General features: G+C 39.6%; 1 protein-coding gene across 1 annotated transcript in view; it reads right to left on the bottom strand.

The window, feature by feature from the left end:
• Window positions 1–24,143, bottom strand: part of nsmce2 (NSE2 (MMS21) homolog, SMC5-SMC6 complex SUMO ligase) — a 61,894-nt gene extending 37,751 nt beyond the window's left edge. The window contains exons 1-2 of the mRNA XM_062464719.1: window positions 23,628–24,143; window positions 23,404–23,516 (exon numbers count right to left, since the gene is read on the bottom strand). Of these exons, the coding sequence (XP_062320703.1) occupies window positions 23,404–23,516; window positions 23,628–23,742 (228 nt within the window). The 5' untranslated portion in view covers window positions 23,743–24,143. The remainder of the gene's footprint in view (window positions 1–23,403; window positions 23,517–23,627) is intronic.
• Between the last annotated feature and the right edge of the window lie 1,447 nt (window positions 24,144–25,590).

The raw sequence follows: 25,590 nt of genomic DNA, 5'->3' as shown, positions 1-25,590 counted from the left end.
CCCTTTCCAGCTGGACCATTCAAATATGGGAACTTAAAATCCATGGCTCCTGCCTTAATATCTTAGAATTCCAATCACCAATTTTATTTATGAAAACTGCCAGATACTCCATGACAACATAAGCTAAACGCACATATAATTTGTTAAAGTGTATCGTCATCATGGTCATCCATCTTTTGCCTAAGCGGAGTCAGAGAGGATACCATGGGAGACAGTGTTAGATCTACCGCTTCTAATTGAAAACTGCGGCAATATTTCGAGTAAAGACAAGTTTCTTAACATGGGTAGTAAACTGTCAATTAAAAGTAAAATTGTGTCTTTTTAGTTATGAAGCATTTGTAGGAGTAACGCAATTTTTTCACAACAAAATTACATGATCCTGCTTTTGCGTTTGTGCCAGGCAGCTACTGACCGTAGTAGTTCTGCATAGCCTTGCTTTTTGCAAATTTCTGTAAAACTAGCTAAATAAACATTAGCTAGCTACACTATTTACCTTTTAAAATAAATATCTATAACTTGTTTGGCCAATTTGGTCGATTGTGGAAGAAAGTCAAACCTTTTTAGTTATGGAGAGGAGTATGACTAGCTAGCGCCAGCTAGTTTTTTGTTTTGTTTTTGGGGGGGGGGGGGGGGGGGGGGGGGAGTTCCGTTTTTCCACTAATCACTATAATGGTCATAACTTTTAAACAAAATAATATTTCTAATCTGTTAGCCTTTCTACATTGCCCACAGAATTATGCATGTTTCATATGCTCTAAGTTTTCCTATATCTTGTAATAAAAGTGGTTGAAAATGAAGTTGTCTGATGAAGTATGGCAGACGAAGAAGAGTATTGTAAAAATTGCTGCGTGAAATCTTCTTGCCAAATGATGATTTGCCTTAGTCATACGTATATTTATATAATTAGAAAGCCATAGTTCTTCTCTTCAATATGGTATAAACAGTTCAGGTGTATGATTTAATACGAAAAGTAATGGAAATAAGAATATGCATATTCATATCATATCCTAGCACTAGATTCTTTTTGCAATTTGACTCCGGCTGGAGTAAAAATGTAGCCTGGTCCTAACAAGACTCTCATACATTTCATTTGTACAGAGAGTCTGGGATCGCTCCATTGACAAGCATTAACTTCTTTGAAGGCGGGTACTCTGTTGAAGTTTAAAACTATTGGATATGCCCAGAGCAGGGCTCCAGACTAACTTTTTTTACGAGGAGCACCGTAGCTCCTGACTGAAAATCTTAGGAGCGCAAGCAGAAAATTTAGGGGCACACCTTTAAAATCAACCTGCAATGCAATTATTAATGTAACTAGAGAGGGTACAATTTCTGGGGAAATTGTGGGGTGTGCTTACGTCGGTTGCAGATGGGTCATTTTTACAACTGATATACAGCGACGCACCACACAAGCTTGAGTTTAAATACATTATCTAATGTGACATTACGTACTGTATGCAAGTCTTAGCTATGCCTTAAATGTATGATGCACTTATCAATCAGTCCTCCTAGAAGGGGCAATTTTAGACCCTTTTTAGGGGTGCTCAAGCACCCCTAAATTTCAACTCAGAACCCCTAAAAATAATAAAGTAATAAAAAAATATCAATTATTATTGATTATTATCATTTGATGCTGGTAGTCTTTATTTTTTTCATTCATTCAATATTTTGCATAATAATACATAAATGAATTAATTGTTATCCAGTGAAATTAGGGATTTATTAACGAGGGGGTTTAGCACTTTTGCAAGGCACTGTATTCATGTCACATTCTCATTGGGGGCTGAGCACCCCTGAAGGTCTGATCCTAGAATCGCCCCTGTCCTACACTACACTTGCTGAGCAACAGCGCAAACACATGCAGGGATACAGTAGCTAACAACGCTAGTGCTAAATAAGTATTTAGTTAGCTGCTCGGCTCCATGACGCCGGGTAAGAAGGGCTCGTGAGACAGCTCACCAAAAGAACGAAGGGGAACCCACTTGTCTGGCAGATAAAGACATGTTCGTAGGAACCTAGCGAAAAATAGCCTAAACATTCCAAGACTTTTAGCTACGGTACTAATGCTGAGGGCTCGCTGATATCGCTGTCTTACTAGAACGTGGTATCTATGCGTCGTTGCTAACGTGTGCTGACGTTGTGCACACCCAATAAATAAAACATTTGTTGGTCGCACATGCGCGAGTACTTGTAAAAAATGCTCGCACTGTCTCAAAAACTGGTCGCAAAATGCGACCATTTGGTCGCAGTCTGGAGCCCTGGCCCAGAGCCACTCTGGATCTGGCATAACCAATCGCTAGCGTTCGCCTTAGCCAACTCCTTCACCACTACATTGAGTCACTTACGGAGCTAGCTGGAAAATCAAACTTTTCCCGAACCCCGCGGGGGGGGCATTTTCCGTTTTTGTTGATGAGCAGCAAAATAACATTTGTACTTCCATATAGCCGCCAATCATCTTAATGGTTTGAATTTACGTATCACGTAAATCACGTATATGGAAGCAAATCGTTAACAAAATTCAAATGCAAATGCATTTCCAGAAATGCATTTGCATTTTAAGAATGTGGCTGCATTATTTGAACGAATTTATCAATCATCCTATTTGCATTTTAATTTTCTTCTTCAAGAGTGCTCAATCTTTCACTTAATTAAAATGAAAAAGAAATAGACATTTGAGATTTAATTTTCAAAACATGCCCCAGCAAATAGATACCAAAATTCAATTTGAAATGTAAAATTTGAAAATTAAAATGCATTTCCAGAAATGCATTTTCATTTTAAGAACGTGGCTGCAAAATTGTGACCACAATTCAAATTCAAATGCATTTCCAGACATGCATTTTCATTTTAAGAACGTGGCTGCAAAATCGTGACCACAATTCAAATTCAAATGCTTTTCCAGAAATGCAGTTTCATTTTAAGAACGTGGCTGCAAAATCGTGACCACAATTCAAATTCAAATGCATTTGCAGAAATGCAAAATGAACGAAAAAGCATTCTGAGCGGCGCAGCAGAGTGGCGTCAGTAGCCGCTCTTCTTCAGCTCCCTGCTGACCGAGCTACCCATCTTGTTCGGTAGGGGGCGGTGTGCACATCTGCATTGCATTACATTGCAAATTTGCCGGGAAATTGATTGAATTGCCGGGTCTTTAGAGCAGCGTTCCCCAACCTGTGCCCACCGGTCCGCGGACCGGTACCGGGTCATTTCGTACCGGGCTGCACAAAAAATAATTAATAACATTATTTCCTTTTAATTGATTATCAGAGTCTGAAAGACGTTTTATTCTGAAAAATTACCTGATTCTCTCCTTCTCCGCGGGCCTTTTCCCCTGAGCAAAAAAGCTCTGCAAAGACGTGTGTTTACTCATTTTTTAGCAAGTTTGTGGGGTTTATTGAGCGGTATCATGCGTGTGTCTTCCTCTTGATACATGACAAGTGATAGTTACCACTCAATGAAGCCTGTTTGAGACAACAACTCTATCGGTGTTTTGGATGAAGGCTATCCTGAGATCGCCACTAAAGCACTGAAAACCCTGCTTCCATTTCCAACATCAAACGGGATTTTCTGCCGTGACAGCAATCAAACAAAATTATGGAATAGCTAGGCCTAAACTGGATATAAGGAACGCACTTTGGGTGTCACTGTCGTAGTTTATAGTCACACACAACAGTGGGACTGACACATCGAAAGCTAGCTAACAATATAACGATGGAAAACCAGGCTAAGAAACTTAAAGATGGGGCTGAAAAATTAAGAGACAAAAATACATCACACTAGACATGGTTTTGTCAATTGAAAAAACGGCTGTTTATTTTACATAAAACTCCAAAAACTATTTTTCGCTCAAATCAGCTAAACTATTTTTCTTGCGCGCTCGCATTAGGTGTGGAAGTCACTAACTAGGATCACATCAAACCCAGAATGTGCATGCATTAGCAGCGCAGCTGTCCAGGGCCTATCTTTCCTCCCAGTCCATCCCTGCCGTTCCGTGAAAATATGTCTTACATGAAAGCGGTCTGTGGCGCAAAAAAGTTGGGGACCGCTGATTTAGAGGACGCATCACAGATCATGGCGCTCCCTCAAATTGTGCAAACACTGTTAGAATTAGCTGAGCAGGTAGAATCTAATAATATATCTGAGTCTGATGCCCGTGACCGAGTAGAACAAGTCATAGAGAGCTTGGCTGCATACTCTGCCGTCACAGATTTACACATTAATAGTAGCTCTGCCACTGTTTTAGTCATTGTTTGACATCAAGTTGCTCAGTCTGTGATACGTCCTCTAAAGACCCGGTAATTCAATCAATGTCCCGGCACATTTGCAATGTAAGGCAATGCAGATGTGCACACCGCCCCCTACCAAACAAGATGGGTAGCTCGGTCAGCAGGGAGCTGAAGAAGAGCGGCTACTGACGTCACTCTGCTGCGCCGCTCAGAATGCTTTTTCGTTCATTTTGCATTTCTGCAAATGCATTTGAATTGTGGTCACGATTTTGCAGCCACGTTCTTAAAATGAAAATGCATTTCTGGAAATGCATTTTAATTTTCAAATTTTACATTTCAAATTGAATTTTGGTATCTATTTGCTGGGGGATGTTTTGAAAATTAAATCTCAAATGTCTATTTCTTTTTCATTTTAATTAAGTGAAAGATTGAGCACTCTTGAAGAAGAAAATTAAAATGCAAATAGGATGATTGATTACTAATTTCATTTATGAGTCAAATAGTGCAGCCACAGTCTTAAAATGCAAATGCATTTCTGGAAATGCATTTGCATTAGAATTTTGGTAACGATTTGCTTCCATACACGTAGTCTAGTGACTTTCAGAGTACAAGCACAATGCAATACACTCTCGGATTCATTGTGTTTTCATTTAAAATCTGTTTTTGTTCTGTTGTTGTTTATGCTGCTTTTTACAAATCAAGGTTGTTTGAGCGTTTGTTATCAGTAAAAAAATTATTATCTAAATTAGCATCTCTAGTTCCCTCTATATTTATCTTTCATTAGCCTAAAAAAAAACAACACAGCTTTCTTTAAAGATGGTGTAGGCAATGTTGAAAGAGAAGCACGTTTTGTCATATTTGCCTAAATAGACTTCACATCTTGATAGCAACCACTACATCAAGGTTTGATGGTAATATGAAATCAATCCGACATCTGTGGGTGTTGCAGGACTAAAATAAACACAACAAATCATTAAGACCATTATGAGACTAATGACTGGATGGGCTACCTGTCTGTCTATCTACCTGCACGCACTCTGCCCCTGCACTAAATGCACGTTACTGTAGTTTTCAACCAGCAGAGGTATTCTAAACAACCGAACAAGAGGCACAAGAATGGCGGAGAAAGAGCAGGCAATAAATTCAGTTCCAGATTTCACAGTTAAAAGACGAAAGAGAAAACAGACAGTAGTTGAAAAGGCTACCAGAAAAAAAGAGATTGGACAGTAAAACCTGAGTCAATATCGGTGAGCAAGAACTGATAGATTTAAAGGGGCTGCAAAGTGACGCCATGGTAGCCGTATTTCTCTTGGACCGGTAAGTTATCTGTTTTGTTGTATTCTGGGGGGAATTTCTTTAAAACTCTATTATAGAATTTCCCAATACTAACATGCTAGCTTGAAAGTAGTGAGTACTAACATTAGCCATGTTTATGTTCATTATGATAATGTTGTGTATGTTCTTACATGTAAATGCAACATGGGGTAATTTGTGAAAAAAACAATGCTGCTTTCTCCAAAGCGCTCTCTCTCTCTCTCTCGTGGACTAACTAGACTAGTCTTCCGGCATTTCTATAGTCAGGCAGCGTGTTCGTATTTTGTGGGAGTGGATGGGATATTATGGTTTTATTCCTTTGGAATAGAAGCTAAAATAGCTAGCTTGGCAAAACTTGCCTACACCAGATTTTAACTTCTGATGCCTCGGCTACAGCAAGATGAGCATGGGTAGCTGAGCTTTAAAGTGAATTCTGAGTTTTTTGTCTAAACACATTTAAAAAAATTGGAATGTATTGCCTAAACATATTACAAAGACTGCAAACTATGTAGTACTGAATTGTGGAGTTCGACCGTTAAACGTTTTCTCAACTTGTGTTCAGGATCTTTTGGGCAGGGCTGAAACTATGACTTGATGGTGCAATGGAAGCACTGAGCATAGCCCCTCCCCTAACTAGAGAGCGCATAAGCCGTTTTTAAAACTAATAAACTGTTATTTATTGATAGCCTAACGTTATTTGGCTTAGCCATGCTATTAACATATTGATAACATGCTACTCTGTGACTAAAGATTACAAACTACAATTATCTATTTACCCCACGTTTAAAAACTACAAGTCCCACATTTCACAAGTGGTATTCGCCAACACAGTAGAGTTTTATGTGATGATGCAGTCCAGTCAGAGATAGAGAGGTGAACAACGCTGGGAAAAAGTATCCGTATAGGCCATGGGCGGAGTGTGGCTTCTGGTGCTTGAGCCCCAAATGTTCAGAATCAGAATCAGGTTTATTCGCCATGTATGTTATACAAACACAGAATTTACTGTGGCAGGGAGGTGCAAAACACTAAACATATACAGATCTTAAATTAAGTAAAAGTACAAAAGTTTAACTATTTCTAAGAACTAAACAATCTAAGAATACAACAATTTAAATATAAAATAAAATATATATAAAAATAAGAATAGAATGAGCAGCGTGAATGGTCAACATACTGCAATCGGATACTGAGATAAAGTGGCTTATGCATACTGAATTGCCATTAGATGGACTTATAATAGTTAAATAAGTGAATGAATGTCAATGGGAGTCCTTGGCCTTGTTGAAGAGGCCAGTAGCAGATGGAAAGAAACTGTTCTTATGGCGTGAGGTTTTGGTCCTGATGGACCGCAGCCTTCTGCCAGAGGGGAGTAGCTGGAACAGGGAGTGACGAGGGTGGGAGGGGTCGGCCACGATCTTCCTCGCACGCCTCGAGGTGTGCAGGTCAAATGTTCTCAAAAGCACAGAATAAGGTTAAAATAACTTTGGGTTGTCATTTTCGACACGTGCAGTCTACGCACCCTCACGGTCACAAATTTTAGTATTATAGTTCACAACATCGCAATTAAAAAAATATATATATATAATTCACAATTTATGAAACAGAGCAGGCTATCTGTTGATATGATAATAGTTAAAGTTCAATGCCAAACTGTAGGTAAGTGTAAACTGTAGTTGGTGCTTTATTCAGAGCTTGCTTGCTAGCTAACCACTGCAAAGTTGGCTAGGTTTGAGCCATGATGACGATCACTCCCCCACTGAATTGTCTAGTAAACAAACCAGACATAAAAAACTTACAAATTCATGTCTGACTGCACAGAAAAACCTGTATTTTGCGCTCAAATTAATGTCAAACAAAATTCTACAGTAGGCATGGGTCAATGTGTGATTTTGGTGGTAGGTAATGTGCTGTTCCTCAAAGCCATATGCCATAACCTGTAGTTTAGCGTTCGCGTAAAACCAACACATTTGATTGTTTTAGGATGACAGAAATTGCCATCTAAACACGGCCATTTCAAACGTCGTAAGACATTTGGACCATCTCTGCTTCTAATTGGTTGCCGTCTTATCTTTCCATATTCCACAAATGTGTCCCTTAGTACACACATACACACGCAGTATAAATATGTATGTAATTAATTGTTTGTAAAACTCAAAATTCTCACTGTGCTCCTATATTTGTATGTGTGCTACAAAAAAAAGAATTAAGGAGCACATGTACTCTTTGGGGAAAAAGTTAGCGTAGAGCCCTGCAGACGTGTTCAGTGTGAATAGAGCCCCGGTAGTTGACGTCACGCAATCCCAGCATGCACCGGTTATCGACATTTTGGCAGGAAAGTGGAGAGCAAAATGGAGCGCACATACTAGGGGTGGAACGGTACACTGAAGTCACGGTTCGGTTCATACCGCGGTTCAGACATCACGGTTCGGTACGAGTTCGGTACAACGGAGAGAATAGCAAAACAAACCAGGTTCCCCTACGAGTGAATACGGGCGCATTGTAGATGACACGTAAATTACGATTGCGTCAGTATTTTTTTTTGGCCTCGTTCCAGTGATTGGCACACCTGGGTGATGGCATCGGATATTTTTAGTCATTTAGCACACGCCAGATGCGTTATATGCGACATCACCGCACGTCACAACCAGTGACGTGCGGTGATGTCAGTAAGAGGCTAGGCACTTATGAAAGCCAGATTACCTAATTACCTTCTTTTTTTAAATAAAATCGAGCTTGGAGAAATTCCTCAATTTTTGACTTGAATTTTGCGGGGATTAAGTTTACAATGTAGCTGGTGTAATGACGTTAGCTGCGCAAATGTCCAGTAACATCTCGATTTTAATTGGTCCATGTTTGATACGTAACATAGGTGATTACTGGCTAGGGCTGTCCCCGACTAAGATTTTCTTTGGTCGACCAAGACTCGACTAAACACTTCTGAAAATCGACTAATCAAAATTTGAAAAGTTTTTTTTTTCTACAAATATCACAATGTTTTTCATCAAACCCTTTTGTGTGATGTTTATCCTCACTGTTTTGAGAGATAATATGAAAGAAATACGTACGTAAGAAGGGAGATTGACAACTAGACAAACATAAATGTACAAACATTTTCCCGATCTGACTCAATGTAGCTGCTGGACATTCCAGATTCAGCCGCTATAAAATAAGCTATTACTAATAACAAGTCTCGTGTTACCAGTCCTGTTGTTACCGAATGCCGATATAATACAAATTACCTGTTTGGTTATTATGTATTATCTCTTACAATGTACTACAAATTTAAAATATTGTTTGTTTAACATGCAAATCATCAGAGCGCGCTGATCACTGCCTGGAAACGTGCAGCATGCGAACTTACGTAGAAGCCAAGTGGGGAACGGTGCAACAGAGAAAGATTTTGTTGTCTTGGCCGGAGAAGATAATGTCATTCGATTTGGATGTGATTCTTATAATAGGCATATTCATTTTTCAACCCAGCGCGTTAGCATGAGCGAAGTAGGCCTAGGCCAACTTACGTTTTTCAGGTGGTAGGCTACATCATATTCAACGTCGAACTATGAAAAATAAACCGTTGTTGGCAGAGTTTGCATTCAACGTTTTTCGAGTCACCCGGTAAATGTAAATGTACTTTAATGAAATGCTGCCATACCACAGATTTCTTTGCCATTTTGACTAATAACACTGACAAAGTAGGCTATGGCAGAGTTTGTAGTTCGGCAGGCAATTGTGCTTGTGCCGTGTGCAAAAAATCTAAACAAAACAAAGCGCAGATTAACGAAAGGGAAAACAATAACACCTTTTCTTTTAAATTATATATTATTAGAGTTGCTTTATTTGTCTTAAATAATATAATCTACAATTTCTGTATAACATTTCTTTAATTCAGCAATGGTGACACAAGCGGGAATCAGATCTCACACTGCCATACGGCAGCTTGACTAAAAAAATCTTAGTCGACCAAGAGCATATCGACCAGAAAATCGACTAATTGACTGATTCGGGACAGCCCTATTACTGGCATAACATATTTACGTGCAAAGACACTGCAGAGTTGTGCTTTTCAACGTAGGCCTACAATGTTGAAAAATACAGGATCGAATTGCTCAAGTGAGTTTTTTGTTTGTCGTCCGCAGGGAACGGACAGTAAAAGCACTGCTTATTAGGGTTCCTCCGGTAGGAGGGAACCTATTGTTTTTGTTAGTATTCCTATTATTAGGGTTCCTACGGAAGGATGGTCACCCTACTTGACACACGCGCAAGCTTGGTGAGACGCACACACATCCTTTCTAGAAATTGTGTGCTGACCAAGACCCCACCCTCGGTCTTTAGCTCCTGTTTCATTTAGCTTCCAATTGCAGCTCGCCGTTACGAATATTAAAAAAATTCAGCGGCCGTTGTTGTTTTCAACTGGAATCGCCTGATAGCCGTGTTGGAGGCAGCCACGTTCGGTAAGTCACGTCACCTATTTTTACACATTTTAAGCTAGAATCAATGATTGGGTTTGTGAAAGTACACCACTCTTGAATGATGGTGAAGGTTTGAGCACTTTTAGACATTTTAGATCGTGAGCTTGAAGTGACGGAAAACCAAACTCGAAAAGTAGCTATCTTTTTCTCTCTGTGTTTATAATTAGTGAATCATTTTGCATCTCGGCGAATTCTTCAAAAAGGTTGTGGAGGGCAGCCTTTAGGAGAAAAAAGCAATTCCCCACAGACCTGATCGGCTCAGAATTTTGATGTGGGTTGTGAAAGTCTTCGTAATTGGAATAAGTTCGAAGGCCAGGGAGACCCCATAGGCTTAGGCGGCAGCCATGTTTTGGGTGCGTCATGTTCATAAGTTCACCATTTTACAGTTCTGTCTACACCAAAAAAGTCGAGCAGGGCAGCCTTCAAGAGATGTGGGAATTGTGCATTTAGCCAGATGCTCCGATTATTTTTGTGATTTGTGGACTTGCAATTGGAGAGAGACTGCGTCCCAGGGGTAGATTGTTTTGACGTTAGCCTCAGAGTCAGACTCGGCTCGCCCACTGGCAGTAAACAATTTTGTATTTCACTCAATTCTACTCCAAAAACGTCAGGGATGCTTTATGTAGACAAGAGCCTGCTAAAGATAGCCAGAATATCTGATTTTTCAAGGCGAGCCTGTTTCATTCGTCTTATGCCCTGAGAAAGCGACCTACGTTAGCCAGGCTAGTTTTGCCAATTTCAGTAAGTCAGGCTATTTAAGGGTCTCTGACAGTCAGAATCACTGTTTACAGGCAATGGTCGAGCTGGTCTTTTGTCAGATGTGTATATATTGACCAGTTTAGAGCTAAATACTCTTGCCAGAGCCTGGAATCGAACCCGTGTTTTGAGTGATTTGCATAGGTCTCCATCAGGTCAACACATTTGGATTCAAGTTCAAGTAATGCCACTGCATTTCACAGTCAAAACTGTAGTTTATATCAACTGTAGATGGAAAAAGCTTCATTTTTCACAACTGACATGGACCCTTTCTTCACTTTTACAGGTCTGGAGGGTCATGCAGAGGCCTGCTCAACAGAGTTCAACAGAGGATGCTGAGAGCAACAACAGAGGATGCTGAGCGTAACAGAGGATGCAACAGAGGATGCTGAGATCAACACAGACCCCTTGCTGGACTACCCCTCTCTAGCTGGACAGATTCTCTTCAGCCCTGACCCCAGGAAAGCTTCATCCAGCTGGCCTGCCCTGCCTGCCTGCAGGCCATGCTTGCCCCTGCCTTCCAGCCATCCAGAGACAGTCACCCCACAGACACAGTAGCTCTGCAGACTGCTTTTTTGAGGACATTGATGAAAAAGGACAAACCAGCATTTTTTACTTTGATGAAAGTCTAAATGTTTAATCCTTTCCATGTCCCAGTATGCCAAGCTGCTGACTTTGAGTGTCTTAAGTTATAAAACCAGTTCAAGTGATAGACTTTTCACCTGAATCCAATGATTATTCATCTGAATAAAAACCACTCAAGAGAAGTACTGCTTCTTGGATGATTTGTGCTCTGCATCAGTACATCTCACACATTTGCCTTTGTTTCCATGGGATTAATGGAATTGCTAGTTTCGGCTCCACCATTTCCACCATAGTGTAATAATAAATATAATTTAGGACAGCAATTACATTTTTGTGTTATCCTTTCGCATTACACATTTAGTCAATGTTCTTAAACTCAACCGATTATTGTCATTTTACCATACTGTTCATATTGAACAGACATCAGTGTAGACACCCTGTGAAGCCCCCATCCCCCACTCCAGAGACAGTTGGTGACAGAGAGGTGCAGACATTAAGTTAAACATGCCTTTTGAGTAGAGTAACAAATAGAGACTAAATTTGTAAATGGATGTTGAAACTCAGTTCTCTGAGTTGGTGCATGTCAGTTTAGGCAAAGGTAGCCTTTTAAACCTCTAGGTAAAAAAAAAAAAAATTCAGATTTGATTGGAACTCTCTCTTTTATACATTTATAGTTGGATTTGACATTGAACAGACATTTAATTCATTTAGCAAGTTGTTTAACTCAAACAACCATAACACAGTACATATGGTATACAAAGCTGCAGTCAGATTTGGCTAAATTGTTAGCTTGGATGTTATCTTTACATATAGATGGGGTCTTGTGTTTACAAACAATGAGGATTCGCACACAGCTTCAAGGCAGAAAGAAATGTTCCATTTCACTTTTACTGTACCCTACACTTTTAATGTTCCCGTCATCCCCCATTTCTGAATAAAGTTCGATTGATCTGATTTGTTGATTTATGTTACTACGAAAACCAGTTTATCCAAGCTAACTAACATTGTTTTTAGCTAGCTTGCATTACCATTAAATCGCTAACAAAACATTAGCATTCTGTTATAACTACTGAAGTTATTCTGTTATAACTACTGAAGTTATAACAGACTACATACATTTCTGTGCAGACAATGTGGTTACGAAAAAGACAATTATTGAGTATCCCAACAATAAGCCCTACATATCCAAGAGCGTAAAGGACTGTATTAATAGGAAAAAGCTAGCCTTTAAAAACAATGATAGAGCAGGACTGAAAATGGTGCAAAGAGAACTCAAACAGAGGCTGAGGGAAGCCAGAAAACATCACAAGGACACCATAGAGCAGACTTTTTTGTCAACGGATTCAAAAAAGCTGTGGGACTCCCTGAAGGCCATTACAAATATGAATACCACCAAGAAACGCCTCAGTACTGATGATGATCTGGGGAAGGCAAATGAACTGAATTACTTTTTTCTCAGATTTGATAGCCATGACTTTTCTGTGGAATCTAATAATGTCTTAGACACTATTTTAACTGATGTTAACTACAGGATTCCACTCAGGATTCAGTCTATTTTAAAACATGTGTGCACTAAAAAATCCACCGGCCCAGATGGCATTTCTGCACTGCTTTTAAAGGCATGTGCAGAAGAGCTCACTTTAGCTTGGTGCCCCATCTTTCAGCGGTCTGTGGATTCACACACTGTTCCTGCTCTGTGGAAAAAATCCATCATAGTTCCTGTAGCTAAGAAACCGTGTCCAGTTGATAACAATGATTTTAGACCTGTGGCCCTGACTTCGATTGTAATGAAAAGTTTTGAGAAATACATGTTATCTGTGCTTAAGGCAGAGGTCAACTTGGTACTTGATCCATACCAGTTTGCTTATAGGCAGGGGAGAGGTACTGATGACGCTATTAACAGCATCACCCACTCCACTGTCAAGCACTTGGAATGCCCAAAAGCATATGCACAGATTTTATTTATTGATTTTAGCTCGGCTTTTAACACACTTCAACCCCATCTGCTCATCTCTAAACTAAGGAAGATAAGTGTTAACCCTTTTTTAATTAAGTGGTATTTTTCCTTTTTAACCAATCGGAGTCAGCAGGTTAGAGTCAATAACACCCTCTCAGAATGCAAATCAATCAGCACAGGTGCCCCACAGGGTTGTGTCTGCTCCCCGGTTCTTTTTACACTTTATACTAATGACTGTACAGGCAGCCACCCAGGGAACCTTGTTTTTAAATTTTCTGATGATACCGCCATCCTCAGTCTACTGCACAAAGATTCCAGTACCTCAGCCTATTTTTCTGAAATAGAAAACTTTGTGCAATGGTGTGATGCTCACTACCTCACTCTGAATGTTATCAAAACTAAAGAGTTGGTCTTAGACCCAAGATTAGTAGGGGATCATAGCCCTGTCATTATACACGACTCACCCATTGAGCAGGTCAGCTCTTATAAATATCTTGGAGTTCACTTAGATGACACTTTTAGTTGGCATGTGCATGTTGATATCTTGTGTTCCCGTCTACAGCAGAGATTGTATTTCCTACGTAGACTGAGGGTATATGGGGTGAACAAAAGCATTATGGTTTTATTTTACCAGGCAGTGCTGGAGAGTTTAATCATATATGGGATGTCATCCTGGTATGGCAACCTCACTGCAAAACTGAAAACTAAACTCGCTCGTCTGGTGCACACGGCCATGAAGGTCATTGGAAAAAGCAGCTACCAGACCTTGCAGTCTATTTATGAACAATCTGTTCTTAGTCAAGCCCAGAGAATAGCAAGGGACCCTTCTCACATTCTCCATTCAGAGTATGACCTCCTACCTTCAGGGAGGCGATATAGAGTCCCTTACTGCAAACTCAACCGTTTTAAGAACTCATTTGTTCCAACTTCCATAAAACTTCTCAATGCTGCTTGAGGATGAAATTTATGTAATAATTTTTATAGTGCCTTTATTACAGTGATCTTTTAGCATGTATTATTATGAGGTGTATGTATGTGTTATGTTATGGGATATGTGCAATACTGTTATGTAACTGTTGATAATGTTTGGCTGAGGATGTATTGTTTGTTGTTATTGTGACTGTCAAGGCATTTATGACGCACCACAGAGACCAAGACAAATTTCCCTGAGCGGGACAATAAAGTTCATCATATCGTATTGTATTAGTAAAAATAGCTTGCTAATCTGGCAGAACTGGTTCATGCTCGGAGACCTTGGCGCGTCACTAGCTTCTCGTCATATCACGCAGTCGGGGCATAGCTAGATAATCAGCATCAGCGCCATTGGGTACCCAGCATGCAGTGCGGCATGTCAAAAAACGCAAAGACTTGTGGAAAATAGCTTGGTTACAACAGCCGTGCGAGGGATTTCAGTTTTTGTGTTTGTTCAGTTAGATGTTTGTAATGTTATTGTTTGTTAGGTAATATAATCTTGTCGGCTGCCGTCTTTTCACTGGCTATTCTCGCAAGCAGCTGAACATGAGCCCTGCCCTAGCCCAGTTGCCCACATGAATACTCTTAATTGTGGATTGACTGAGATCCTGGAAAGAGATCAACTCAAGAAGATTTTCAATATCTGCGGTTTTCGTTAAAGTTTGAACAGTGTTGCGGTTAAAATGTGGGAGGCGTGTTTTTGGGCTACTTCTAAACCTCAGACGGCCGCCGCAGCATTTCTGCCTTGGCGTGACCTGCGCTGGGAGAGAGGGAAACAGCATGGATGGGGATAGTGTGCGGGCAGATGTCTTTATATAGGGTGAAATGGAATAAGAAATGCAATACAAAATGGCTGAAAGGGGTGTATCTTTGTAAATGTCCACATTGCCTCAATATCTTTGTGTCAATAAATAAAATATAATTTGAACTGATGGTTTTTCAAACCTTATTAGCTTCAAGATGACATCATTCTGAAGTACCATGCGCAATTTCATGCAATTTTATAGGGATGCTCCGATCTGATCGGCGCCGATCCATATCGGCCGATATTCCCATTATCGGTTTTGATCGGCGTTCTCAAAACGGACGATCAAACATGGCCGATCAGATGACATAACATCTGGAGAACTACTATCAGAGACGTTTCAATAAAACGTTAGATAGGCATTTCAGGCCGCCAATGGTAAGAAATGATTCTTTAACCTTTAGATGCGTGAGTTCTAAATATTTCCGACGCTTCCACCAGAGTTTGTTTTCCAAAACGGAAGCTAGCTAGCTTTAGTTAGCTTCCGTTACCTAGCAACCTAGCATAATACTCGTAGCAATGCTACTACCTGCTAGTGTTACTTGTTAGCCTCTAATTGTAAATTTTGAAGCCATACTATAGCGTTTGTCATAGTTTTTGCCTATCGGAAAATAGTCGGTTGGAATTTTCAGAATCGCACATGTGCAACGTTACTCTGTGAGACCCGCATTCGAACGAAAACAGTCACGGACAGCCACTGCTTTTTGGAAGGCCAATAAAGACCTCTTTCCTGCTCTCGCACAAGCAGCACGAGTCTTCCTCTCCGCACCTTGTACAAGTGTAGATAGCGAGCAACTTTTCAGCACAGCAGGACATATTTTAGATGAGAAGAGGAACAGGTTGACTCCTAAAAATGTTGATATGCTTATATTTATCAAGGCAAATCTTCCAGTGATGCTGCTTAATCAGAAGTAAGGTTTGAATACTCTAGTATGCCCCCTCTCCGAGTGAGTGAGTGCGTGCGTGAAGTGAGTGAAGTGAGTAAAGGATGTGAGTGAGTGAGACACTATACAGATAGATATACATGGTTTTGTTTTTTTTGTTTAATTGCTGACTTCCTGTGCACCTTTTATCATTATTCTGTCAGTTATCTCCTCCTAAATGCAGACAAATTGACTTGAAACCGACTGACTTGAAACATATTGGATATTTGGCTATAGCCTGTTTATGTTGCAGTTAAGTTTGTATTATTTTTCCACAGGAAAGCTACTGTATAAGCTCCAAGTTCTCTTGAGAGCCTCTAGAGAGTGGAATGTTGCACGTTCCCTGCAATAGAACGGATGGTTGTCAATTCATGATACTCTCTCGTCTCGTAATTTAAATACTTAAAATACAATACCAATGTTGTTAAGAATAATTAATTTCATAAATAATGCTACACAATAAATAGAATGCTTCATATCGACACCGTGATCGGTATTATCGGATCTGCAGATACTGATTTCAGTGAGCGGTGATCGGCACCAAAAAACCTGATCGGAGCGTCTCTACAATTTTACCATGAAATGTCAACCGTTTCTTAACCTTTGTCCCAAAGCTGACCAAAGCCAATACTCTGCCCTTTCTTTTCATAAAAACTCCACAGTTGGTGTATAGCATTGAGGATAGAGACTGACTTGTAACCTAATGCTCATAAGTTCACATCCCCATCCAGCCTATTGTTTTCGGCCAAACATGAAGTGGTTTTGCTCTCTTGTTCTCCAACTCTCGATCTTCTACAATGTATATTTTTATAATATTTTGCCATTTTGCGGAGGAACCCGCATCGCTGCTTGCAGCTATATAATTGTTTTTGTATTTGATTATGCGTAACTACTACATATGTCATCGTAACGTCTAAACAATTGGAATAACAAACTAAATATATGCAATAAAAATATTGCATATATAAATCACAAGAATAAAGAGTAAAAATACAAATACAAGTTTATCAAATACAATCATTTAATAAACATTTTTAGGTTTTAATTTTGGCAGGGTAGGCAGTGCCTACCTTGCCTACCCAGACTGCACGTCACTGCCCACAACTGCTGAACAACGCCGACACACAGTGCTTGTCTTATCCACCACTCTCTCGCCTGTACTACTGTAAAACACTGTAAAAAGGCCGTCAGGTCCTCTATCTCTCGTGGGTCGCCACCACTCGCCATACTCGTTCTTTGCGCTGCTAGCTAGCCTATCTCTGACTCATGGCGGCGCCCAAGCTTCAGATTAGATTTCCCTAAAGAACACGAGTATCTAACAGTAGTTCCGCATTACATTAATTAATTTGCACGGGAGTTTTATTAATTTTTATACCGTGTATTCTCCGTGTAATTTCATGCACCGAACCGTGACGCCCGTACCATACGGTTCGGTACAAATACATGTACCGTTCCACCCCTAGTACATACATATATACTTACTTACATATTATACATAGTTTAATTTGCTGCCTATTTCAATAAACGTTGATTCAACATGGTGGATAGCTGCTGTGCGCCGGGATGCCTGAACCATCGGGAAAAACATAAAGGGAGAGCATTTTATAGGATTCCTAAGATCCAGAGAGAAGAACCCCATAATTCCTGACAGCCACCCATGGCTTCAACTGAGGATCATTCAGTCTCTTATCTGTAATAAATATGTAATGGCATTTTTGTGATGAAAATTGCACTGATATAATGTACGTTAGCTAACCGTTGACGAATGTTACAGACTAGCTAGCGCTAGCTAGCTATACAAATTATAAAACTGACTGCATTAACGTTACACATAGCAATTTGTAGCCGGTAGACTAGGGCTGAACAATTAATTGCATTTGCGATTAATATCGCGATGGGACAGACGCGATTTTGTAATCGCAAAGGATGCGATTTTACTTTGGTCACGTGACACGCGAGAGTAATGCAGTTTGCAGACGAAGGATCAACTTTGCATGCTACACTGTACCTTGACCTGTACGATCATGGCCTCAGGCTCGACAGAACCTGAGACTACAGTCACTTTGCCAATTTTGCCTTTAACCCTCGTGCTGCCTTCGGGTCACATGACCCAAAGGTTCATAACGAACCATTGTTGTGTTTACCCAATTTTACCCAATACAAAAACAAATTAAAATAATTTTCTTTTAACCTTCGCAATGTGGGGGGTCTGAGACAGCCCAACGGTTAAAAGAAAAGGCTTCACTTTGTCTTTGTATGCGGTAAATCTGTCGCAATACGACGGTGGGTCACAATGACTGATGGGTCAGAATGACCCGAAGATAACACAAGGGTTAAAAAAAGATGCTGCGCAGTGTCAAGTATTGTGCAAAACCTGCCTGGCTAAAGTTGCTACCTCATGGGGCAACACCACCAACCTAATTTGTCCCTAAAAAAACACCACAAGCCATGTACGATGCATAGCTAAAATTCTGAACACCAGTGTGTCAAATAAGCCAAATAACACCCGACAGGATCACTGATCGAGATGTTTCAAAGCCTAACTCAATGTAGCCTACTACAAAATTACTCAAGCAGTAAGCGTTCATCACGAAATACACAATACCCCTCGGTGATACACATACAGTAGGATCACTATGGCTGACGGTGCCACTGTTTTTGTTAGGCTACTGACTGGATCAGAAATGTTCAGACAGTGTCTCTTTTTCTTTTAAGATTTAACCTTTAGATGCGTGAGTTTTAAATATTTCCGACTGTCTCCACAGTGCAAGTTATTTTTCCGAAACGGTAGCTAGCTAGCTAGCTTTAGTTAAGAAAGTGCAACTAAAGCTTACGTTTCTAGTTTAGCTTTGATTTACCAAAATATTTTCGATGAGGTAGGCTACAGGCGGTATGTTCTCCTTAGTTTTTCTGAACTTTGTGTGTTATGTTGCTGACTGGAGATCAGTAGGCTAGTATATATCTATATTAATAATACATCATAATAATTGCATTTTAAATCGCAATTGCAAATTAATCATGATTATCTTATTTTCCGAAATCGTTCAGCCCTACGGTAGACTTCAAAGCTGAATATTCATCACTAATCCAGCTGATTGCATCCATTTATATCCCTCCAGGCTTTTGTAGGCTTTCAAAGACTCTCCAGAGTAGGACGAAGGAAAGTTGATTAAAGAGTTGTAAATATCTGGATACCGAAGGTCAAGAAAGCTTTCCGTTTCAGTCGTTAAGGTCGTAAAAATAACTCCGGGAGCATTATATGGATCACTGATGTTTAATCGATCAAGTTTTGCTTTATAGCTGCCTACGTCTTTTGAATTAAAGTGCGCAGTGAACTCGGACAGGTTGAAATCCGTGCTGGAGCCGTTCATTTTAGCCACTGTTATCCTGCCAAAATGGCGACGTAAACAGTAAAGTCACGTGACGTCCGGAGCTCTATAGGGGGTAACCCATTTGTTGTAGCGGCATTTGACAGTTGAGAAGCAGCTTTCCTGCGAGTGGGCGTGGTTTCAGCGACCTCAGCGGACAAGCCCCCAGCATTTAAGATCTGAGAAAACTGCAGTGTTGTATAGTCGTTATAAGTCGTTTTTTTGGATATCTGTACTTTACGACTTATATTTCTGTTTACTTTTACTTCGCTAAATTTTGCAAAGAAAACTGATACTTTTACTCCGATACATTTCCTCTGAAACCTTTGATACTCGTTACAAAATCAAATCATCTTTAGAATTTTTTTTTATCATGACAGTGATGAGACCAACGTCAAGGACTGTGGTAGAACACAGACTGAAAGCAGGTTTGGCGAATTAGTGGTCCTAGCGCACGTTAATACGCTATTGACCGTTAGCAAAAGCCCCGCCCCCTTAGTTACTGTTGCTACATCTTTTGAACTTGTTCATGCACAACACTGTCTGTAAGTGTCAGTGATTCTTTTTGGAGTAATATCTCCGCGATATCCTCCAGATCAAGGCAAAATGGACTGCAACATGCAGTGGAAGTAGGGGTGGGCGATATGGCCAAAATCTTCTATCACGGTATGAGTAATTTTATATCACGGTAACGGTATATATCACGGTTTATTACACGGCTGTTCTTAATGCTGTAGAATGCTCCATTCACTTGAATGGGGCTTCCCAACATTCTGCGGTGAACAATTTTTTCATATTTGACCGTTGCTATGCATATTTGACTGCTGTCAAGGGAAGTGGCCTCTTTGCCTCGGATTCACGTCTTTCGTAGCACTCCGCAATTAGTCCGGTAACTTTTCAACCCCAGCGTACTCCGTTGCTTAGCGACGTCAGCTGATTTGAAGCCTAAAGAAAGTTCAACGTCTTTGGCGAACTATTACTCTGCTGATCAACACTACGAATGGTAACAAATAAATTGTAAAAAGACACACTGTGTTAAGTTATTTTTTCAGCAAGTAGCCGTGTAATAAGCGGGATAATGTATAGAACCTCCGCTTCGCGTCGGGGTGCTGTTCGCCCTGTCGGGGGTTATTTTCCCGATAATGACCGGCGTTTATATACATTATCCCTTACATATCTCATGTGAGTAGGGGGGTGGGGGTTTATGGCATATATGCTTAATAAGAATGTATGAAATACATAATTTAAACTAATAAAAAAATACCGCGGTTGAAACGGTATAGCCAAATCTCTCCCGGTAGACACATTTCTACCGTTGCACGGTATATACCGTCATACCGCCCAGCCCTAAGTGGAAGGATATATCCAAAACATTAAGATCAACAATGAAGGGGACACAACAATAATCGAAGCAAAAGCATACAGGTCTCAAATAAAAAAATAAGAAACCCCACGACCTCTTCATTAAATTCCACCAGCACAACCTTGTAGACTAGTCATGTTCTTTCACCGCTGGGTAAGATCTGTATATAATATTTCAAGCGAGCTAATAACCTACAAAGATTATTATTATTCTTTATTCCATCTCTGGCGAGGTATCTAGCTAGCTAGCTAGGATGGTGACAATCTAAATTACAGTAGCTACAGTAACGTAGCAGTGTGGAGCAAGATAGCTGCTAGTAACGTTATTGTTCAAGGGATGTGTGTGCATGTTGCTGAAAGTATTTCACTGTCACTGTACTGATAACTTGCTTGTAAAACTGATGATCCTGATGTAATGCTATGGCTTTGTATCAGATCGCCAGGTTATTGCTCTCAGGTTGTGCCTTATGCATACCTTGGGATACTCAGGAGTAGGTTGCCCATTCACAAAATGTTACAAAGATTAAAATTTAAAAAATTCATAATGGCTTTTTGGGACGTTTTATTTAACATTGATACAGTATGTTAAGCTCCTGGAAACTTGCTGGCGTTTGCCAGGGAATAGCTCTGGGGATAGCTAGTATTGCCTATTGTGTTCAAATAAGGCCCAGTTTATAAATATGCTCATTCTAGTCGGAATAAACATCATAATTCTCAAAATTCTGACCCTTTCATTTTTTATTAACAGCATTTGTACTTTTATTTTCAATACTTAAGTACAGTAAAGATCAGATATATGGAGCTAAATCAGGGCCAAATGTTTTGTTAATTCGAAAAAAAAATCTTTAGTCGAAAAACTAAAGCTTGACATTGAAAATGTAAGTTTTGGTAGAAAACTTGAAAAATAAAACCATGTATTCAAAGAAAAAATAAGTGTACCAATTTTTTTTTCAGGTTGAATAATATTTCGATGAAATTTTTGAATAATTTTGAATAAGTTATTAATTTTCAATTTTCACTTTCATATTTTCACATAGTTTCACATTTCATGTTTTCAGATTCAAAACGTTTTTTTACGGCTTCATTTATTTTATTTTTTTTCATATTTTTTTTTTTTAGAGTTTCAGTTTTTTTTTCTTCAGTTTCAGTTTTGTTTTTTGTTTTTTCAGACTTTTGGCCCCGATTTTGCGTAGGGGGCGTGGCTTAAACTCAGAGGCGGTAATTATGAGTGACAGCCTAACAAAGAGGCAGAAGACTCGGCTGTTGGCATGGCGTCTGCTCCGCCAAGGCAACAGGCTGGCGCCAGCACACAGGTAAGACATGTGAAAGATATTAGCCTTTTTGAATAGATACTTTGGGACATTATCCCCGCAGTGGCATTTTTTTGTCATTAACACATAAAGGGGAAAATAGGTGGACAGCTGGACAAAGCTGGAACACTTTTAACAAAACTGTCCCGGGCCACACAGAGACTCCCGCTGGATGTGAACTATTTACAGTTTTGTTGAAAGTGTCTGAAGGTCTCTTTTCATTTGTTCCTAGAATAGAATAGACAAATACAACTTTACATTAATGCTCTGGCCTGATAAATTACGTTTTACACACTAAACAGAGGTTAACAAAGACACTAGGTTACACTACACGTTAAAGTTAAAAAAAAAAGAACTGAGCTTGACTGACTGTAAAAACACCAGCTACGTACAGTACTATACTGAAGTGTGAAGCTAACGTTAGTTAATGCTAACTTTAGTGCTAGCGATGCTTAATTTCCAGCTTTGTCCAGCTGTCCACCTATTTTCCCCTTTATGTGTTAATGACAAAAAAATGCCACTGCGGGGATAATGTCCCAAAGTATCTATTCAAAAAGGCTAATATCTTTCACATGTCTTACCTGTGCGCTGGCGCCAGCCTGTTGCCTTGGCGGAGCGGACGCCATGCCAACAGCCGAGTCTTCTGACTCGTTGTTAGGCTGTCACTCATAATTACTAAAAAAAATGAAACTAAAAAAAAAAATTAAGCCGTAAAAAAAAAGTTTTGAATCTGAAAACATGAAATGTGAAACTGTGAAAATATGAAAGTGAAAATTAATAACTTATTCAAAATTATTCCAAGATTTCATCGAAATATTATTCAACCTGAAAAAAAAATTGGTACACTTAGTTTTTCTTTTAATACATGGTTTTATTTTTCAAGTTTTCGACCAAAACTTACATTTTCAATGTCAAGCTTTAGTTTTTCGACTAAAGATTTTTTTTTCGAATTAACAAAACATTTGGCCCTGATTTAGCTCCATACAGATACTTTAAGACTTTTACTCAAGTAGTATTCTAAAAGGTTACTTTTACTTGAGTCATTTTCCAGTAAGGTATCTTTACTATTACTCAAGTATGGCTTTTGGGTACTTTATACACCACTGGAAAACTGTAAATGTTTTCAAGATTTTGTAATCATTCAAATTGGGCTGGGTAGTTACAATCATATGTAGTGTCTGTAGTGTGAAAAACTCAGAACCCATATTTTATTGTCACTTTACAGGGACTTTAAAGCATAATATAAAAACTATTCACACCTTGAGGGACTTTTTTCGTCTTTAGGAATACATCTGAAATCACATTTAATACCCACTTGGCACATACGAAGACTTTCTTATCAGAGGGTGCAATTTTACTGACCTCGGTTGTTATGTGGTGAACGACCTCATCAACGCAGTTGATCTCTCTGTCCAGTCTGGCACAGTCCACCATCATGTCCTCCAGTTTTTTTAGGTCTGAGTTTTCTGCACCTTCTATAGAACGATACACAATATTAAAGGACCAGAAATAGAGACCTACAGTTATGTAGCCTACTACTACTGTCGTAGTAACAAAGAATAAAGTATGTTGTATTTGCTACTTACCCTGCGATTCAACCAAGTCAAGTGCAAGATTTGTAATAATGTCCATTCCTGTTCCGATATCTGTCTGACATGATTTTAGGCTGGACACCGTTGAGTGGACAGCGCTCAGTGACATTCTTAAATCTAGCTAGAATAAAGGAGCCTTGTCTATCGTTAGCTATCGTTAGAACAAGTTAAGAAATGTAAAGTGACTAATTTCCCTTTCAAACTAGCTAGCAAAGCAATTGGTTAGCATGAGCTTACTTTCTAGTTAGCAAACCGCTAACTTTTCGGTGTCGTTGGCTAGTTTCTCGTTAGCCTAGCTCGAACAGGTTTCAAAGCCAAGCTATAGCTATAGTCACGCATTACTATTATTTTGACTGCTGGCTGCCAAAGAACAACAACTATAAACAAAAGGCAAGAACTGGTTAGTCTACATTAATTAGCTAAAGTTTTTAGTAGTTACTAGTTTGTAATTATCTCTGACTGAACTTCTATCAATACAGAGAGACACAAAAACTACCGGGATGCAATGATGAACATCCAATCTAGTACATGCTTCAAAATAAAAGTCCGCAAAATAATCTACGTTGACGGTCCGTGTACGTGAGTTTAATTCCTTATCCCATCAAAACGGAACAAGCAGGAATAAGAAAACGTTTTCTTATTCCGTTTTTCAATTTTTTTGCAAAAACGGAAAAAAAAGGATTTTGACTTTTTATTTTGTTATCTCGTTTTTTACACATAAACCGTAAAACGACTTGATATTTCCATTTTTCTAACGTGGGTGGAGCTAAATGTGAAATGCCTGTCATTGGCCAAATGTGTAATCAGTACCAGAGCCATAGATTTCCATTCAGAGGGCTGCGTTTCCCGAAAGCGTTGTGAGACTAAATTGATTGTAGAATCCATCGTACCACGAATCTTAGTTTTACGGGCCGTTCCCAAAGACACCGTAACTAAAGTGTGTCTTGAAAATCCGTAGCTCTTGAAAGCGCATAGATTGGCCTACTCCTTACGAGCATGTTTGGGAAACGCACGTAAAAAATATCGATGGTTTCGTTATTTTGCTCGATCGTTGCTACGATGGTGTCTTTGGGAACGGCCCGTAAAACTAAGATTCGTCGTACGATGGATTCTAAAATCTACTTAGGTTTACGACGCAGCCAAGGGTGCGTTTCTTGAAAGCATTGTAAGCCTAAATTGATCGTAGAGTCCATCGTACGATGGATCTTAGTTGTACGGGCCGTTTCCCAAAACCATCGTAGCTAAAGAGGCACTTGAAAATATTCGTAGATTAACGAGAGCTCCAGACCAGTCGTAGATCGCTAAGTGCATCGTAGCAAAGAGACTCAGTGGAGACACACGTAGGCCGACTATAAAAACTACATAGACTAATGCTGAAAGTTACTTACGATGGAAGATAAGATTACGTATTTTGGTTCTCTTTTTACACCAGTTACGCTGGAACTGGGATATTTGTTAGTGAACCATACAAGTTTAAGTGACGAAAAAATATCTGAATCCGGTTTAGTCTTAAGTAAATTTAGGTTACACAAAATAATTTGATTTGGTGGGTTTGGCGCATGCAGTAGACGAAGGTATATTTAACAAACACATGTCAAGTCTTATTCAAAATACTATAAAATTGAAATATGGCTGTTGTAATGTGCAATAGTAACTAGAAATGCATAAACGTAACGCTTTTACGAGTACAATAACACAACAATTTAACATTGAAGATGTTTATTAGAATTATAGGGCTGGTAGCACACCAAGCTCGGTGGATGAAGAGGCTGGTGGCAAAGCCGAGCCTGACGTTGGGGAGGCTGGTAGCGAGGCCGAGCCTAGCGTCCTGTGAAGACAAGAGTGTAATTCTTTAGAATATGATCAAGACTGAATGAAGTGGGTAAGGATGGGATAGTAGTTACCGGGCTGGATCTCGGGTGTGGTGGAAGAGTCCTTGAGGGTCACGACTGAGCAG

This window comes from Osmerus eperlanus, chromosome 7 (assembly GCF_963692335.1).
Source record: "Osmerus eperlanus chromosome 7, fOsmEpe2.1, whole genome shotgun sequence".
NCBI lineage: Eukaryota > Metazoa > Chordata > Actinopteri > Osmeriformes > Osmeridae > Osmerus > Osmerus eperlanus.
The sequence above is the reverse complement of the archived record's forward strand: the minus strand, read 5'-3'. Positions and strand labels throughout refer to the sequence as shown.